The 20,343-nt window shown below is 32.6% G+C and overlaps 1 protein-coding gene across 1 annotated transcript in view; it reads right to left on the reverse strand.

Moving 5' to 3' along the window:
* Nucleotides 1-20,343, reverse strand: part of Lrrk2 (leucine rich repeat kinase 2) — a 127,913-nt gene that overhangs the window by 57,288 nt on the left and 50,282 nt on the right. Inside the window, exons 20-28 of the mRNA XM_026408515.2 lie at nt 17,671-17,859; nt 14,355-14,476; nt 12,985-13,054; nt 12,295-12,512; nt 9,753-10,003; nt 9,333-9,481; nt 5,338-5,431; nt 2,882-3,068; nt 1,592-1,773 (exon numbers count right to left, since the gene is read on the reverse strand). Coding sequence (XP_026264300.2) covers nt 1,592-1,773; nt 2,882-3,068; nt 5,338-5,431; nt 9,333-9,481; nt 9,753-10,003; nt 12,295-12,512; nt 12,985-13,054; nt 14,355-14,476; nt 17,671-17,859 — 1,462 coding nt within the window. The remainder of the gene's footprint in view (nt 1-1,591; nt 1,774-2,881; nt 3,069-5,337; nt 5,432-9,332; nt 9,482-9,752; nt 10,004-12,294; nt 12,513-12,984; nt 13,055-14,354; nt 14,477-17,670; nt 17,860-20,343) is intronic.

Genomic DNA, 20,343 nt, shown 5'->3' on the forward strand with positions numbered 1-20,343 from the left:
ATGATCTATATATATTTTTATATACAATGTATACATATGTATAATGTATACAAATAAGGAGCTCCTATTGGTTACAATATAAATGTATATATAAACTTTGACACTAACAGCATATATTAATATATTGCTATTACTAATAATCAAGGTAAACATAACTGAAACAAATTAGAAGTGCTACAAGTAAGCCAAACAAAACCACCTTTAAAATAATAGATTTAAAATGTTATCAAAAATATAATGGATAGAGAAAGACATATTTGAAACTATGCTAAAATGTTGCTACAGTTTAAAATTAAATAATAAGCAAATTTTAGAGAATACTGACTGATCCATACCAATAACTAATGTGACCAGGATTCCTGATGATATGATCAAAAGGCAACATTATTTTAATTGATTTATTAATTAAGAATTTGCCACTCTTTGAAAAAAAAGTCAAAAAAGCAAATGATGCTTACAATTTATAAGCTATTCCGGGTATTTTGTCTTTTCTAAAATTGTTAAATGCGTTTTTAAATATTTCATTATATGGTAGCTTGATAAAATATGGCATAATACATTGGAAACTAATTCTTCTAAATGTTTAGTAAGAATGAAACCAACTATTATGTAAGTGCCATTTCCAATTTCAGGAAGAGAAACAGGTAAATACGCAGGATGAAGGGTGGTTGTGTTAGGCACAGAAGGTGACAAATACTTTTCTTCACAATTAAATCAAGTTCAGAAGTTCAGAAAATTGAACCCTTCCTCATAGAAACAGACAAAAAAATTAAATATAGATTTAATAGAATTGAAGCAGTAGAGTATTGCTTAAGCGTAAAACACTTAAACCTTCTTGTAAACCAGGCTCTGTGTTGGGTGCCAGGAATCAAATAGAGAGTGTACACACCCTTGATCCCTGCCTTGGTGGGTACTACAGTCAAGGTAAGGATACACTAAGAGATGTTCATTGAGATGAGGCCTGCAAGATAACTGGAGTCATTTTGTAGGAAAGGGAATAAAAGATGTTATAAGGATACAGTAATAAGACTAACAGGCTAAAAGAGAACAACAGATAGAAACAAATCTATTATGGAAGATATTTTAAGTTTAAAGACAGTAATATTTGTGAAGTTCACAAAGCTTCAAAAACGATCAAGATGAGTAGGTTAATCACCCTCATAGGAAAATCAAAATTAATAATCTATCATGTCTAAAATGCTATCGATTATAATAGTCATGTTAACTATTTGCTGTATGAAATGCAGTGTGAGCAGTTATTATTCTCTGCTGTATTTCTTTAGATTATATAATTGGTAACAAGAAACCAAATACATAGTAGTATCTATTTTCTGCTAGAATCCATTTCTACTGAACAGAATGGTAAGGAGAAGCCATTCTTTCAACATTAGCTTGGCTACAAGGAATGAAAAGTCTTGGCAGTAGCACCATAACAACCCACCCATTAAATTAAAGGCAAATGGCACATAGAATATGAATGTCAAATAGTACTATTCATTTTTCCTAAACTGTAACATAAATCCATCAAAATCACAGACTGAGGAAATCTGAGACAAAAATGATTTTAAAAAATAATATAGAATTATCTGACCTTATGATGTCTTTGGCTTTACATCCTATGTGTTTAAAATCAAAATTAAGACGCAATTCATCCAAAGGAAGATCCCATATTTTGCTTAATTTCCCCATCTCATTGGGAAAAGATCTCAGTTCCAAGTTGTAACTAACATCAAGAGATGTCAGATTTTCAAGACAGCCAATCTCAGGAGGAATCTTAATGAAATAAAAAAGGGCAAAACCTGTTGGTGGGAAGGAAGAGATGCAGGAAACAAGATGACAGGAAACAAGAAAAACCCCAAGATTCCATCAGCGACTTGCACAACCTTTCATCAGAGCTTGAAAACGCTCCAAAGGCTTGTCTTAAGTGTCCCGTATCCAGGTTATAAAAACAAAAACATACGTGTAAAGAACTCAGCCCCAATCTATGCAACTTACTTCTAACTTTCAAAACCCAATCTCCGTTGGGAGATCATCTCCTCACAACAGTGGAAGTAAAGAATTTTTTTATAGTTATCCAAATCCTCTATCTGTGGCTTCCAGACTGCCTATGTTCTTTAGGAAATGTTGAAAAAAATTTCATTACAAACGTAATGTGGAATGTGTTGTTGTTAAGCTACAACCAAATGTTTATACTTTAGATAGCAACCTAATTGGAGTAGGGTTTTTATTTTCCCTATTCCAAATTTTTAATCAATCTATATTACATTTATGACAGAAAACATTCACTGGTTGGCAAAAAATCAGGTATTAAAAATAAAAGTATTCAGTTATTCTGAACCTTTAGTATAAGACTCTTTTTTGTTGTTTGTTTTTATAGGAAGTAGGTTTGAACTTGACAAGAAAAAAATATTTTCTGAGACATGTGTATAATCAGCTTCAGATTTATAACAAAGGAAACAGATCAAAGCAAAGGAGGCTAATCTATTTTGTTGAGAGGTAGCACAGAGGAGGAGAGCAGAAATTTCAGAAGGGAGGAAAGAAAATCTGTAAAAACACAGGCTATATATAGCTAAGTTGCACCTGGAAAAATGTACAGTATCTGAGAGTTGGCTCACAGTAAAAATGTAGTGACACAAAGACACTTGTGTCATTCCATGCATTCATAAATAATAGCACATATTTGTGTAACTCTTTAAAATATAGCACAAAAATTTTTTAAAAATTAAGGCATATTATTACATTTATTTACCACAGGGTATGATTACATCTTACATCTAAAGTAAAAAATATCAAATAACAGATTTTAAAACAATAATTTGCAATAATGCAAATTACAAAACATACTTTAAAATTGTCAATAATATTAAATAAAGTTTCTTACCTCTTTCAATTTATTATGTGAAAGATGTAGTTTCTCTACTCTAGACCATGTGTATGCTTTCTCACTCAAGTCCAAGATGCTGATCTGATTATAGCTAAATAAAAGTTCCCTTAAGTTCAAAGATTTCCAGTGTGCAGGGCCTGGCAGACATTCAATATCATTGCTGCTCATATCTAAGGACCGCAAGCTAAAACAATACAATTTCAGATGAAAATCAAATGAGGGTTTCCAAAATACATGGAATAACATTACAAGTAATTTTCATCAAACTGAATTTAAGGAGTAAATTTAAAAATAACATTATTTACACATAAATATGCATGTAAATTTGTGTATACATATAGGCATACATGGGTTGGAAAAAAGGCATGATTCACTGGGAAGGAAACTGATGTAAGAACCATTAAAAATTGATTCTCTTGCACAGCAGGGTGACTATAGATAACAATAGTGTATTTTTTGAAAAATAAAAAAGCTGCAAGAAAGGAGTTTGAATGCTTTCACCATAAATAAATAATCATTTGAGGAGATAGATATATTTACCCTGATTGAACATTAAATGATGTCTATACCTATTGAAAGATTACATGGCACACCATAAGGTGTAGGGGGGTTCGGGATAGTTAAAGGGTTTTGTTTTTTTTTAAGAAAAAAAAATTGAAGTCAAATTTTCCTACTTTAGGCACATATAAATGTCAATAATCTTGGAATGAGGAAAAGTCCCCATGTTTTACAAATGGGCTACATGAGATTCCACGTTTAACACTTAAAAATGGCCATTAAAATTTCTGCCTTTTATACAAGATTTAGCCCCTACTTATCATTTATATGGGATGATTTTCACTCATTACAGAGGAGATTCTTCCTAGGTTGAGTACTAGAGTCAATTATCGTTGTATATGGGTGTAGCTTCTTACCAGCTTATGTCAGTGTGGTAATCATCACAGCGCTGAGCTGGGACTTGGCATGTAATAGGCCCCCATACAAACTGATTGTTTTCATGCTGGAGTGTTACACCAGGAAATAGCAAAAAACATATCACACATGAGCGTGTGAGTGTAGGAAGAATAGAAAGTCAAGGACTGTGATATATTTGACTATGCTAAAGACTACCTGGACTTTTACAACTACATACTGACCACTTTTCCTCAGAGTATTTGAAACTTAAAGAATTAATTCTAAGCTCACATAGTAATTCAGCCTGATAGACTAAAGTTCAGGTCTGCACAGTGCTCCTATGTCAAAATGTTACTATATTTTGTCCTCATCATCTTTTTAAAATGCATGGAAAACAAAAAAGGGAAATTGACTATAGTAGAGATGAAACTTTCCTGTCAGACAAGCAATGCAATTGAGACAAAGCTGAGAATCACTAGGTTTTCCTGAAGCACTGCCTCAGTAGCCTCAGCTAGGACTTGAACTGGCCAAATGCATGTGCGTTTGCAAAACCCAAGAAATGCATCCATTTAATGAAAACCTAAGTCTGAGGATGGTACCTAAGGAATAATTGTAATAGGGACTGGGTAATATCTTTGGTTCCCTGGGAGGAGACTTTCTTTATGGCATGTTATCTCCTAGCCAAATATCATAAATATTTGGCTTTCACACATAATTTCAGGAGTATACTGTGTTTAATTACACAGGACCACCTCTATGCAATAGGTGCTCCCACGATAGAGTCGATAGGCTAAAGCTGATACAACCACTGTTTAAGAACTATGACTCTGGGGAAGTACCTTATCTGTCTACGGAGTTTAAAAAGTGGAGATAATAACAATAGTGATCTTATGGGATTATTAGGAAGATTAAACACATGGTCCACTGTAAAACAGTTAGGATAGTGCCTGGCATATTCTAAGCTAAATTTAAGTATTTTATGTTCATCTGACACCTTCTATGACTAGATTATAAGAAGCATGATTTGTCCACATATGTATATATGTACATATTTACATATTTGGTTTATAATGTGTGACACAATAATATTTAAAATGACAACACATTTGAGATGTAATCAGTGCCTGAATCTATAGTTAACAGAAAGTTTTCATTTCCAATGAAATTAACCAAATCCCCCCACACACAGATATAAAAAAAATTATCCAAACGTCAAAAATGTCATTCAAACATATTTTAGGTATGACTTCAAAGTTAGTAGTATTTTGGCAACATATCAACCTCTGAAAGCAACTGAAATTTTGAAATTTCATTTGAATACAATAATGTAGCAACTAATTAAACAATCTTAAATTGTTTCTAGAAAATAACCCAATAAATTAATATAAAAGTTTAAAGACTTGGATATTTTGTCTAGTGAAAGTAAAACATTTACACATACAAAAACCTTAAACCAAGTAGTTTAGAAATTAATTAAATTCATACGCCAAAATCAAAACCATGTTTCTAAAGGTTCTGTTCTATCTCATGTGGTTTTAAAATTAAAATAATAAACTTACTGTGGTAGATTTAAAATTGCATCTGGAATACATGTAAATTTGTTTTGAGATAATTTTAGGCTTGTTATAGAAGAAGGCAAGAAAGGCATAGCAGCTAAAATAAAATAAAAATGAGAAAATGAACATTTTAATCATTAACCATATTTCTATTAGATTCAATAAGAACATCTACCAATGACATCATGATTTAATTTCCATTTTACACCATCAGTACTAAAATATTTACTTTAAAAGTAAGGTAATATCTTTAACATTTATGCCAAACAATAAAACAATACATACTGATCAGAATTGTTAGTCTATAAGCTTTTAAATGCCTATATAAATATAAACTCATGGATCCCACAATTGTAAGGTAAAAATTAAATTACTCTTAAGTAACCAAAACAAAACACATTTGAACACTTTGCTAATACACAGTATAGTATAAAAATAGAAATTATTCATGGTACCATCTGAAAAAGAGTTCCTATGCGTCCTAAAGCACATGAAACCAAGAATTAATAACTGGGACAGCATCAAATTTAAAGGCTTATGCACAGTAAAGGAAACAAGAGTGTGAAGAGAGAGTCTGCAGAATGGGAGATCTTTTCCACTTCTCCTCAGGTAGGACATTAATATCCAGAATATATAGGTTTCAAAAAACTTAAAACAAAAAAATAACACAATTAATAAATGGCCAAAAGAACTAAACAGAGACTTATCAAAATAAGAAATACAAATGGCCCATATATGAAAAAATATTCAACATCTCTATGTTGAGATCTCATCTCACTCAGAATGATAATTATCAAAAATACAAATAATAATAAATGATAGCAAGGATGTGGAGGGATAGGTATATTCATACTTTGTTGGTAGGACTGGAAATTAGAACCATTCTGGAAAGTAATATAGAGATGCCTCAAAAACTAGAAATGGAACCTCCATATGACCAACCCAGCTATCCCAAAAAAGATCTAAAACCAACATCTAGAGGGATGCAGCCACATCAATGTTTATAGCAGCACAATTCACCATAGCCGAGCTATGGAATCAGCCTAGGTGCTCATCAACAGATGAATGGAACAAGAAAATGTGATCTTTGCCACTGCTCCTCAGGTAGGACATTAATATCCAGAATATATAAATATTATATATTATAAATAAATATATATGTAAAATGGAGTTTTACTCAGCCAGAGAGAAGAATGAAATCGTGTCATTTGCTGGTAAATAGATGGAAATTGAGAACATCATGCTAAGTAAAATAAGTCACTGCGAATGTTTTTGAATGTTTTCTCTCATATTCAGAAGCTAGACAAAAATAGGAGAAAAAAAAGGGGGGTACCTTGAAAATAGTCAAGAGATCAGTGACGTAGGGTCAGGGGCTTGAGGGGGAGGGAGGAGAAATGGGAAAGGGGAGGAATTGCTGAAAAAAATGACCAATTATCCTATGTACATATATAAATATACCACAGTAATTTCACAGTTATGTATATCCATAATTTTTTTAAAAAACTATAAATAAATAAGAGAAAGATCAGTAGAGGAAAGGGAACAAAGAGGGAAGAAGGAAGGGAAAGGGGACGTACTGGGGACTGAATTAGAGCAAATTATCACTCAATTGTTGTATAATTGTGTCAAATGAACTATGATATTATGCATATCTATAATAAACTAGTAAAAAAGTGCCTTATGGAAAAATAAAGAAGGTTACTTAATAAAAGTATTATTTGATCACATGATCTTATGAGATTTGGGAAACATTATGTAAAATAGAGTATCTCAGAATTCTCACTATTACAGCATATTTGATAATTTTTCAAGAGGGAAATACAACATAAGTTTCCTCCAGGAATAAAGGCACGTGGAACACAATTTGGAAAACTGAGCAAGTCAGACAGCCTGTTCTCACATCTGTGAAACAGTGCAGTCAGACCAGAGGAACTCATATCATCTAGAATCTTAATTCTAGATGTTTTAGTTCTACAAATTTATGGCTCTATGAAAATGACTTGAGAAATTATTTCTTAGCATTTTCAAGGGTAAAATATGGGTTATATTTTATCCAAAAAATCTTCAAAGGTCAAAATGTTCTAAGACATTTTCAGAAGCTATTTTTCCTGAGGAGCAAAGCAATACAAATTGTACCGCACCTGTTTACAAAATGTAGTTGTGACAAAATGAATAAATAGAAATGACTCTCTACTAAAAATTAAAAGTCGTGTGGTTCAGATGCTATGTATGTGGAAAATATTCCACATCAAAGAACTGAAAATTCATTTCACATGGGATTATTTTTAAAGGTTAGCGGCCTCACTCAGATGTCCTCCTTTGGTCATTTTCTAAACATAAAACCACTTTGCAAACCATTAAGGTTGTATAGTTCTGTTATATCCTGGATTTCCAATGTCCCCCAAAGACCCATTTGTTGAAGGCTTGGTCCCCGGCCCGTGGCACTATTGGGAGGTGGTGGAACCTCTAGTAAGTGGGGCTTGCCTCTGAAGGGCATATAGGAATCCTACCTAGGCCCTTTTGCTCTCTCTTCACTTTCCACCACCATGAGACAGGCAGCCACCTCTACCGCATGCACCCAACTTTCTATGCTGCACTACTATAGGCCCAAAGAAAAAGAGCCAACTGATTCTGAACTGGAATCTCTGAAACTGTGACCCAGTTTCAGATTCATGATAAGAATATGGTCAATACTCAGAATAGTGTGAGAATAAGAGGGACGTTTTGAAAAAGGAGGAAAATATTATGCAAATTAAAATGACTTTTATAATCACTAACTTCTGAAAGTTCTGACAAATGAGAACATTTTGAAACAGGTACTCAAACTCTATTCTGCTATTAAACAGTGTTAAGAATTTCTCTTACTGAGTTGGCTGTTTAATAATCACAAGAGTGACAAAATCATGCCATCCTCATTAAAATAAAAAATGGGGAATACTTATGTATTGCCATAAATGTATTTTGTCCCATAATATTAGAACATTCAGCTAGAATCCAAATGAACATAATACCCTGTATTAACTGACACTCTAAGTTAGGATGTTCTCTAACTTTCAATCGAGATAATGATCATATTGAATATTGGAGTAGTGTCCTACAAAAAGCAAGAACTGAACTGGACATGCATTAACTTTACTAATTTTAAAAACATTAAGTTTTATTTCTTAAAACAGCAGCAGTAATAGAATTGCACTTATAATCCCCCAAACTTGCTAAGGAAACTTCAGTAGGAAACTCAATACCCCATGAGGATGCTTCACCCAGCTCAGACGGACAGGTGCATATTTTGTTTAGACCAAAAGGAACCACAGTATAATTACTATTTTAAGCCAAGTAACTATCTTTTTTGCTTATGACAACAGTGACATGCTAATTATCGTTTAATTAGAGATTTTTTACAGAACTTTTTTAGAGAAGCTTTAGGTTTACAGAAAATTTAATGGAAAACACAGTTTTCATATACACCTTCTCCCCTCAACACCAAGTCCACCTCCCCACATGCTTTCCCCCTGGCATTAACAACTTGCATTAGTTTGACATATTTATGACATCATGACCGCCCAATGTTTGTGGTCTACTTCAGGATTCATTCCTTATATTATGGATTTTATTGATTTTGACAAAGTACATAACTTGTGCCCACCATTATATCATCACATAGGGTAGCTTCACTGCCCTGAAAATCCTCTGTGTGGCACCTAGTGATTCCTCCCTCCTTCTAAATCACGAGTAACCACTGTTCTTTTTTCCTATCCCCATCCAGACCATCTGATAAATGGCATCAAACAGTATGTGGCCTTTTCAGATTGGCTTCTTTCACTTAAATATATATTCAAATTCCCTCTATGTCTTTTCATGGCTGGATATCTCTTTATTTTTTATTATCAATTTGCTAACTTTATTTATGAAACAGCACCCTTAAATTCCCACCTAAAATATCCATACATGACACATCCTTCAAAGTTCTGGTAAGGAGGAGGCCCACACTGAACACTTACCAAGAGAGTTCATTCTGGCACTGAAACTCTCCACTTTCGGAGAAGCCTCAAGAAAGTTCTCTGGTAGAGACGAAATTTGGTTTTTACTAAGGTTTAAAGTCTTTAGTTCCTTCAGGCTCATAGGGGAACATATCCCTGATATTTTATTTCTAGTTATAAAAGACAAAAATGAGGATTAAATTTCATAAACTCACAGGCTAGCATGGGAAAAAAACAATTTTCCTTCAAACAATAGCATTAAAGCATATATATTCATTTTACAATAGGTTGTGAAAACAAGTCAACCAATAAAAACTGTAACGATGACTGCCTCAGTCTTTTACTACATTTTTGTTTAAAACTCATTGCAATGGAAATGTAAGCATATTTTACAAATCCTAGAAAGTTCAAGGTAATAAACTTAATGAATCATCTTCTTACCCTTCTAAAATGAGCTGTTCAAGTTTCTCCACCACATTCGAGAGGTTCTCAGGAACAGCAGAAAGCTGGTTATATGACAGGTTAAACTGCTTCAGCGATGGGCACTTCACTGCAGGATCCAAAACTACCAGGGGTCCAATGTCATTACGAGAGACATCAAGGTTGACGATACAATTCATTTTCAACAGGTAAGAGGGAAATGACGTAAATTTATTACTGTGCAAATCCAAATGTGTCAAACACTTCAGAGTCTGAAAAGACAATAATTTAAAAATTCTTAAATGAACCATCTGAGAAGCTTAAGTTTGGCTACTATTTCTGCTTTCATATCTCTGGTAACTAGAACCATCAGACTTTTTTTTTTTAATTAAAAGCACAAGTTACAGCAGAATTTCAGTAAAAATACTTACTGATCCAACCATCTCCATTATAGCAAGAGTAAGATCAGGAAAAATACAATACTTATTCTGTCAAAGGCAGGTTCATAATAACAGAATCGAGACTGTAATTCAACTTTTTTTGTACATTATTTCTGCAAAGAGCAAGAGGGAAGCAAACTAGGCCTCCACAAATATCTGAATTCATGATTTAATGAATAAACAATATGAACCTAGGAAAAATTTTTAAAAATACTACCTTTTAGAAAATATTACACATTTTAAAACAAATAATAATAGTTACATATGAATACACATTTCATTTTAGAACTTCCTCTTATTTACTAAACTTTGTTTCAGATCTCCAGTTTCTATTTCTAAGCAATTTCTAGTTTTTCAACGATAATAGTAAGCCTGTATTTACATACTATGTCAATTTAAAAAATTTTAGGTTTAGTTTTCTATCAAAGGGCTGAAATACCTAGAACAAATCACATCTCTGTGCTCCTCTTTGTATATCAATTTGTTTTTCCTCACAAGGAATTCTAGTTTTATGTGATTACAGCAACTTATTAATGACTTCACCCCAGCTGTTTTAAGATTCCTGCCTTTATTTATTCAGAAGAAAAGAATTTTTAATTACTTACTCCCAAGTTTAAATTGGGGAATTTTCTTGTAAAAAGATACAACTGGGACCTTGCAGGCAGTCACAAAAAGTGCCTTCCACTGGTGTTATTTGAGAGAGGTTCTGAGCTGGTCTAGGCATTGAATGCCTTGATATGTCTATTTTCTCATGCTCTCTTCAAATTCGCTTTACGTAGGCCCAATTCTCCACTTCTTTTACTTGCTCATGTAACAAACATTATTGAAGGCTTATCCGATGTCAGCCATTAATTCCTCCATAAACTAATTCAGTGCATATTTATTGAGCCTCTCGAGAATCAGGCCTTGGGAGGCATTGGGGATAGACAGCCACAAAGCTAAAACAATCCCTGTCTCCAGAAGTTCATAGTTCAGTGAGGGCAAAACACATTAAATCAAAATGTATGAGTGAATGAGAATTGAAGGAATACATGGCGTCAGTGTAAACCAGGTGAGCAACCAACACAGTCTTGAGAAAGGGCACAGAAAAGAGAAGCACAGGGTGAAGAAGTGACATTTAAAGTGAAACCAGGGTGACTTGAAGAGTTCAGGCCCAGCCAAGGAGAGGAGAAAAAGAAAATACATTTTAGATACAGGGATGGGGGCAGAAGGGTCACCTTTCATTCTTTTATCTCTTCCTATCGATCTCTAGACTGTATGAGAAAGACCATTTAAATACACTTAAATACACATGTAAGTTTGCTTTTAAAACTTCTCAAAATTATGAAGCTCAATTGAATGGAAAAATAAGAAATGAATTTTCAACAAAACTGATTTTAAGAAAATAGGTATAATTTTTTATCACATTTTACAATTCAGTTCAAGAATTCAGTCTGTATTAAGATCATTTTAATTAACCATGGTATGTCCTTTGGCTTTAAAAACTATTCCGATCCAGAGTATATAAAAGTATTAAGCAAAGTCAATATGCAGAAGACTACCTTATCAATCAACTATGTAATACTATAACTCATACAAAATAGGAACTTTATGTAAAAATATCAATTTTAAGTTACATATAATTAATTAAAACTATAAAAATTGCCGTCATAATCATTTAGTTGAATCCCTATATTTTACTGATGAGGAGATGATGGCTTAGAGCAGGCTGAGTGACAAATTATTATCACACAGCTGGTAGCTAAGTCCAAATCAATGCTACCAAACCTGGTTTAATTCTAGTCTACCCAATGCATTTTAAAAAGAATAAGTTATCTTCTTAGAATTAAATAACTGAAGGCATAATCCACATACAAGCTTGATCCTGTAATGTGGACACTGCATCATCAGAACAGAACTGGAGCTCCTTTTGAGCCAGGTCTGTATTTTCATTGCCTGCCCTCCAAGATGTCCCTAAACACCACACAGACTAAGACAACTCCATGGAAACTAGAAGAATTGGGGAATTATTGTCCAATAACAAAACAGAGAGCCTGCTTCAGAAAGATTTAACCACGAGAGTTAAAAATCAATGCAATATCACTTGCTGTGTCCTGTGAGTTATAAAGATGAATTAAATTTACTTCACATAGCTGCTGTGGAAAGCTCGTGAGTGCATTCTGGTGAAGCTCCAGCTTTTCAAGATGCTCCAAATGGCCACTTATACAGCATTTCTGGCTCAGGGCATCAATATCTCTGAGTTCATTTGCTGAAAGGTCTAATGATGTAATACATTCTCTCTCAGAAGCCAGGGAAGAAATGCTGTCTGAATGCCTCATATGGGACTGAAGTTTTGATGACCCTTTGTCAAAAAACAAACAAACGATGGATTGTAAGCAAACGATTTTAATTCACGTGGTAAAAGTTTACTGAGCACCTATTAGTGCAAGGCTGTCTTCAAGGCACTGGAGATTCAATAGAAAAATCAACCTATGGAGATTGTATCCCAGTGACAAAGACAGACAGTAAATTAAAAAACAAACAAACAAAAACTGGAGAAGGAAATGAAGAGTGGCCTTTGCAGTGGTATTATTTAGATTTCAGAAAACTCATAAAAAGGTAAATATTCAATAATATTCATAAAAGTTAATTTTTAAAATTTATAACTATTTCATTTTTCTATAGCCTGTGGAATCATTAAGTGACTCACATATATAAAATTTATGTGAGATGAACTTGGTACCAAGAAATTTTAAGTAATCAGAGAAAATTTAACAAAGCACTGTATTTTGCTCAAAATATCTACTTACTTTTGATTACTTCCAAATACTTACTGAGTGAATCATCTGAAGAAAATATTTTTCTTTTTCGCCTCAGTAAGTCTTCATGATCAAAAATAGGCCCCTAATAAACAAATAATGATGTTTATAATAAAACTGCAATCAGAATTTTTTAGAAGAGAATCTTTTTTATATGGAAACAACTGTGAAATTTTAATGGAATAAATGGCATTTATAATCATGGGGAAAATATAGGTATAACTAAAAACTAAGAGCCCCATCATGAAGATAAAATAAAACATTTTAGTGTCAAAGTTACCTTAGAAAGCATCTACTCTTTCTCTTGTGCTTTAACTATAAGGAAACTTAAAGGCAGAAAGATTGAGTCAGAAAACTATATACATAGAATTTCTTTCACCAAACAAACTGCTTGTTCTAACTAAGCTACTTATATAAATTAGAACTGGGGTGTATAAACACTGTGGCCTAATTGAACCTGTACAGTTATAAGCATTCATTTTGCCTATGTTAAGATCCAGAATGAACATTAAAAAAAACTCCCATATTTTAATACTAATTACAATCAAGATTAGAGCTTAGGTTAGCATACATCTTTCAAAGTGAAACTGAAAATACAATGACTCCCAACTTTCCCAACTAGAATTGTCAAACTTCCCAGGTAAATATGCCATAGATCTTCCATAGTTGCTAAACAGACAAGGAATAATGGTTTCTAAAACTTAAATGATTCTCAATACACACACACACACACACACACACACACACACACACAAATCACATGTTGATGAACATCATTATCATGCTTCTCTATTTTGATCATTGTTCTTCAGGCTCCTCTCTGATACCTTAGAAATCACTATAAGATTTCTAGTTAAAGTTGTCATGGGACACCATTAGGCAAAGACCTGGTAGTCTTTAGAAAAAGAACCTGAGCTCTATAGAAAAAATATACCTCAGTGGTAGAACACCTGCCAGAAGTGAGGCTCTTGGGTTCAATTCCCAACATGGAAAAAAAAAAGGATAAAACCATATTTAACTATACTCCAAAATTTCATATACAACTAAATATATTCAAAGTTTATACACTTAAAAAATCTACAAATGTGGGGTTGGGGTTGTGGCTCAGTGGTGGAGTGCTCTCCTAGCACATGGGAGGCACTGGATTCAAACCTAAGCACCATATATAAATGAAATAAAGACATTGTATCCACCTACAACTAAAAACTAAGTATTTGAGAAAAATCTACAAATGTAAATTGAAAATAATTTATGTCTAATATATTTTATCATATATATATTTTTCATACATCAGGGAATTATACACTAATCACTTCTAGCTTTGTCACAAACTTAATCAACAGACTGTCACTAGCCAAACACAACATAATCTCAATTTAACTTACCAATGAATTAGAATGTCTTTGCAAATTTGGTGAGCAACGCTGCAACGGGACAGGATCACGGTAGAATTCTCCTACACTAATAGAATTTGATTTCTTTTTCACAAGAAATGAACCTTCACTTCCTAATGTGAAATGATAAAATAATATGAAAGTGAGTAAGAAAAGCTAACTCAATCATAAGAGTAAATGTATTTTCATTAATGGAAATCTCAGAATCAATTCCCTTTGCAATATCTATAAACTGAAAATGATAAACTATGTTGGCTTTTCATTTTAAAAATTCAACCACATTTTTCTTCATCAATGAATATCTATTAAATGACTGTCACAGACTAGACGTTGAGCAAGTGCTGGATAATGATAAGTGGGAAAAAATTAATTCTTGCCTCAGAGAAGCTCAAAGCCCAGAAGGAATAAGACATGGAAATCTATGGGTACCCATACTATGCCAAATACATGTGTGGATAGGAAGCAGAGAAAGTTTCTACACAAATCTTACCAATGTTATTCTTTTCCAATTCTCTGAATTTTTCTTATGAATTTTTAAAAACTGGCTTTAAATACTGAAATCACACTTTAAATTATTCAACATTCATTAGTCCTGTTTATAACGCTACCTGAATCTCATATTTCATTGTTTCTCTTGTGGAATGACATTAAAATAAACAATGAGTTTAGCTGGCATTTACCTTTTAATTATTTTTTTTTATTTCAGAGTTGGTTATTGGGCTTAGGACTTTACGTATGCCAGGCAAAGACTCTACCACTGAACTACATCCCAATATTTATACCTATTTACAATAATTATTTTGTAAAATAAGAGATAAGAAATACTTTTTAAATTATGAATTTTCAAAAAAATAGAGGTATAGAAATCATAGCCTCAGAAAGCATGTAATACAAAACATTGCTAAGAGAAATTTTAAGATAAATTGATAGAAATACATACTACATGTATAAATGAAAAGATTCATATTAAGATATCAATTCTTCTTTATAGATTTATTCATCTATTTATTCATATTAAGATATCAATTCTTCTTTATAGATTTCATCTACATAAATAATTATTGTATTTTAATTCTATATTTTATGACATTACATAAGTACACATCATTTATGAATTAATTCTGTATTAAAATTTTATATACATTAATCCCAATAAAAACCTCAGCATAAAATTAATTGATTCAAGTTATATGTTGAAAAGCAAAAAGGCTAAAACAACATGAACAATTTAAAAAAAAAGAATACCAGCAAACTTATACTACCTGATTTTAAGAACTTCTATTAAAAAATAATCAAGACAATGAGGTATTGGCAAAAAGATAAAAATATAGGCCAATCACATGGAATAAATTATTCTTAAATAGAACTTTACTTATATGATCAATTAAGTTGAACAAGGTTACCATTAATTCAATGAGGAATTACAGTACTTTCAAAAAGTGATGTTGGAACACATAGATATCTACACAGAAAAAAAAAATGTAAACCATTCAATTGACATTCTCTTGATAACTAATGTCATTGTTATGTGTTAATCACAAATAAAAATCAATTTATAATGGTTTGTAGGCTGACACATTTAAAGAACTAGGATGCTATCACTTCTAAAAAGAAATAGAGAAATTTTTTTCAAAAATTCAGGCTAGGAAAATATGTCGTAAAAGAGAGAAAATTCAAACCATTAAAAAAACTTGAAACATACCTTGCAAAATTAAAATCTCTTCTCTTTGAAAAATACCATTAATAAAATAAGAGAAAAGATATGACATGGAGAAAATATTTGCAATACATACACCTGCTGTGACTTCTACCCAGAATACAAAATAACTCTTATAATATAGTAAAACAACAACCCAAGTAAAAGAAAAAATTTTAGGGATTTTTTTTTTTTTTAAAGAGAGAGTGAGAGAGGAGAGAGAGAGAGAGAGAGAGAGAGAGAGAGAGAGAGAGAGAGAGAGAGAGAGAGAATTTTTAATATTTATTTTTTAGTTCTCGGCGGACACAACATCTTTGTTGGTATGTGGTGCTGAGGATCGAACCCGGGCCGCACGCATGCCAGGCGAGCGCGCTACCGCTGAGCCACATCTCCAGCCCCTTTTAGGGATTTTTTACAAAAAAAAATATGAGTAGCCAATAAGAACATGAAAATATCCTGAATATCATTGATCTTTGAGGCAATGAAAATGAAACCAAATGAGTTACCTCCTCTAGAATGGCTAAAATTAAATTAGCCGACAATATTAAGCATTAACCAGACAGTAGAACAACTAGAATTTTCATGTATTGTCGGTGAGGGTATAACATGATATGAACTCTGGAAAACAATCAGACACAGAAGAGTACATGCTGTATGATTCTTTTATATGAAACTAGAAAAAACATTAATGTAACCTACAATAACAGAAAGGAGAGAAGTGCTTGCCAAGAGTCAAGGTAGAAGGTATTTTCCATGAAAACATAGGAAGGATTTATTTTGGATGGCAGAAATGCTGCATAACTTGATAATAGTAATGATTACATGGATGTATAAGTTTCCAAAGCCCATGAAATATACACTTATAAGAATGCATTTTAATTTATATAAATAATATTCCAGGAAAACTGATTTACCAAAAAATACTTGGACTTGAAACATGATATTTTGGAAAAAATTTTGTTTTTTGTTTCCTCCAAATAACTTTATTTTATCACCCAAAGTTTTCAGTCATACAATGTTAACTTAAAAAAAAAAAAAAAAAAAAAAAAAAAAAAAACTTGCCCCATTTTTGCTAAATTGTATTTTATTAAATGTCAATCATAATTACTATCACTACATATTTGCTATGTCATCTTTTTAAAAGTTATGACAAGTAAACTATTAAAATATTAATATTGTTTTTAATTATTATTACTTTATTATTTATTATTTATTTTTTATTATTTATTATTTATTATTATTTATTACTTTTATTTTCCAAGCATGATCTAAACACTTAACATAACTTTTGAATTCCTATGTATATCCATGGAAGGTTGATATCACTACCTTTAACAAAGTTAAGGAACTACAAAAAGATCTCATTAAGACCTTATCTCAAAATAAAAAATTAAAAAGCACTCATTTAAAAAGAGAACAGTGAATGTAGTTCCAGCCTAAGTCAATGTGAGTTGCCATTGGCTGATGGAAGTGCAAAAAGAGACACAACTTCCTGAGCCATTGCTTTTGCTTAAATTAGGAGGTGAAACTGTTCTTGCTAATGAACACATTTTTACTCCAGTTTTTCCAGATAAGTTTGATCAGGTTTAAGTATCTCTCAGTCAGAAATACCTTCACTGTCCAGATCATCACTTTGACCAAATACACTGTCCATAGAAGAATCGGGAATAAAAGTCCATTCATCGAATTTATCAAGTACATCTTCAGAAAAATTTCCAACACCGCCTGAAGCTGCTCCTTCTTCCACAGCACTTTTCATCTGATATCTGAGCACCATTCTTGCTAGTATAGATCCTATATCTAAAAATAAAGAAATATACCAGTACCTTAGAAATCAACAATAAACATGTACATACATCTTACCAAACAAACATATCTTACCAAAGTTGCTTATATTTTCATTCTTTTCGGGGGATGGGGGGATTGGGATCAAACGTAGAGGCACTTTACCGCTGAGATACATGCCCAGTGCTTTTTAATTTTTTATTTTGAGACAAGGTATTACTAAGTTGCTTAGGGCCCTGCTAAGTTGCTCAGGCTGAGGCTGATCTTGGATGGAGAATCTCCTATTCTTCCTTCCAAAGTCACTTTAAAATACATAGTAAAATTGAATGATTACCAGATGGCAAACTAAATTTTTTAAAAATCATTTACCCAAAGCTTTGGTATATATAACAAAACTGAATCTGTATGAAACTAACTTGATCCAGGTAAGGGCCTGGGCTTTGAAGCCACATAAACCTGTGTTCTAATCTTAGGAATGCCCTTTGCAAGTTATATAAGCTCTCTGAGTATCCATCTCCTCACCTGAAAAGCAAAGATGACAACATATTCAGGACAGGGTTATAGAAAAGATTAACTGAAATTATGCATATAAATATTTAACACAAAGTCTAGAATATAGAAGATACTGGATCAATGATAGAGCTGTTCATATAAATTTTGCTGAGTGATTCATTCTATCAGAAAATTTGATGAAATTTCAAAGTTAACATTCTTCTTGAAATTTCATTACATTTTCTATTATGCTCTATTATGAAAAATTAAGTTTGCAAAGCCCTCATTGCTCTACACATAGCCTAGAAGATTTCTTCAACTATTATTCTCTCATAGCTCACATTATATGTATGACATGTGACTCAATCAAGTAGTATCTGAAAATGCTTTAAAACTATGAATCCAAATGTTCCTTATTTAGACCAGCTGCCAATGAAATTGTGGCTATGCCCTCCAATCAATCAAATAACATGTTTATATTTTTTCTAATTACATAAGAACTGTCAATGGTAAGAATTTCATAAGAACAAACAGAATACAGTGAAGGGTAACTCTCCATCCAGGACTACAGAATATAAGCAAGTTGTTCATGAGACCCAAGTGATGAAATATGGTACCTCATTATATTTCATTAATTTAAAAAGTCCCCAGAAGCAGCTAGGGATGCATTCATAAATTTTTCTTCTTGACACAGTGTCCCCATATTTACATATTGGTGACTCTCATACCTCAATTGAGTTTTCAGCAATATTAGTATGTTAAAAATGCTGTTCTGTGCCCCTTTTTTCTCACCTAATAATGCATTTCCTGTCAGACATTTAGGTTTGCCACATATTTTTCCCAATGATTACAAAACATTCTACTTCATGAATCTATCATGAATTACTTTAATTATTTGAACAGTTCCTTCTGGTTCTGCTTAGGATTTTTTCACCTAACAGATTTTGCTCTGCTATTATAAACAATGTTTTAATGTGCATCCTTTTACGGGCTCACTTGTACACACTGAGAATCTCTGTTATGGATTCCTAATGGTATATTCCTGGGTCAAGAAAACAAGTATCACCACATATATGTGTAATTTTATGTATCATTTAAAAAAAAATTTACAATGTGTGTGAACACTAAAAATAGCAATGTATATTGCCAACTATCCTCAAAAGAGGACAATTAAAATTCTTGGCCAAGAGTGTGTAAATGCTTGTTTCCACTGATGGTTTACAACACCATGTATTAACAACTTTTTACTTTTGCCAATATTATAAATATTAAATGAATATTTATTATGTGCAAAGTACATGCTAAGGTTACAATAGCAAACAAATTTGACATTCATTCTGTGATGTTTATAATATAGATTGTAAAAAAGAAAAACTATGATTATACAATGTGATAAGTACTGGTATAGGTGAGAATTAGGGTGCCATGGGAACATGCAGGAAGAGCTTCCCCAAGACTTCACAGGGTTGGAATATCTTGGTAAAAAGTGACAAAGTTATTGAGGCAGGAAAAATGAAGAAAGTAGTTAAGGGAGGGAAGTAGAAAGAATAACACTGGAAAAAACCTTGATGGAGTATATGAAACATGTAAGAAAACAATAATTTTCCTATATACATATATGAATACAACCCAACTGGAATTTCCGGGCTCACTGGAAGGATTAGAGACCTTGGTATATATAGGTACTAATATGCATGGATGGCTACTTTCCTCTCAGCCCTTAGCCATGCCATGAAAGTGAGGGAAAAAGTCAAGAACCAGACTAGGCAGGACTGTGGTATAGGCAGTCAAATAAGTGCATTTGCATTGAATATGCAAATAAAAACATAAAGTACATGTGTGTTATTAGCAAGTTAGTCCCTAAGGTGGAGACATGGAGTTTGACAGCCATAGGGAGGAGGTGGGCATGGGAGGAAGTTAACAGAGGGGATGCTGGGAGCAAAAGCAGTAAAAAATATGCTTAGTGTGAATAAATGAGAGAGCTGAACAGGTGGAAGCATGATCAGT

The sequence above is a fragment of the Urocitellus parryii genome, chromosome 5, assembly GCF_045843805.1.
Source record: "Urocitellus parryii isolate mUroPar1 chromosome 5, mUroPar1.hap1, whole genome shotgun sequence".
Lineage (NCBI taxonomy): Eukaryota > Metazoa > Chordata > Mammalia > Rodentia > Sciuridae > Urocitellus > Urocitellus parryii.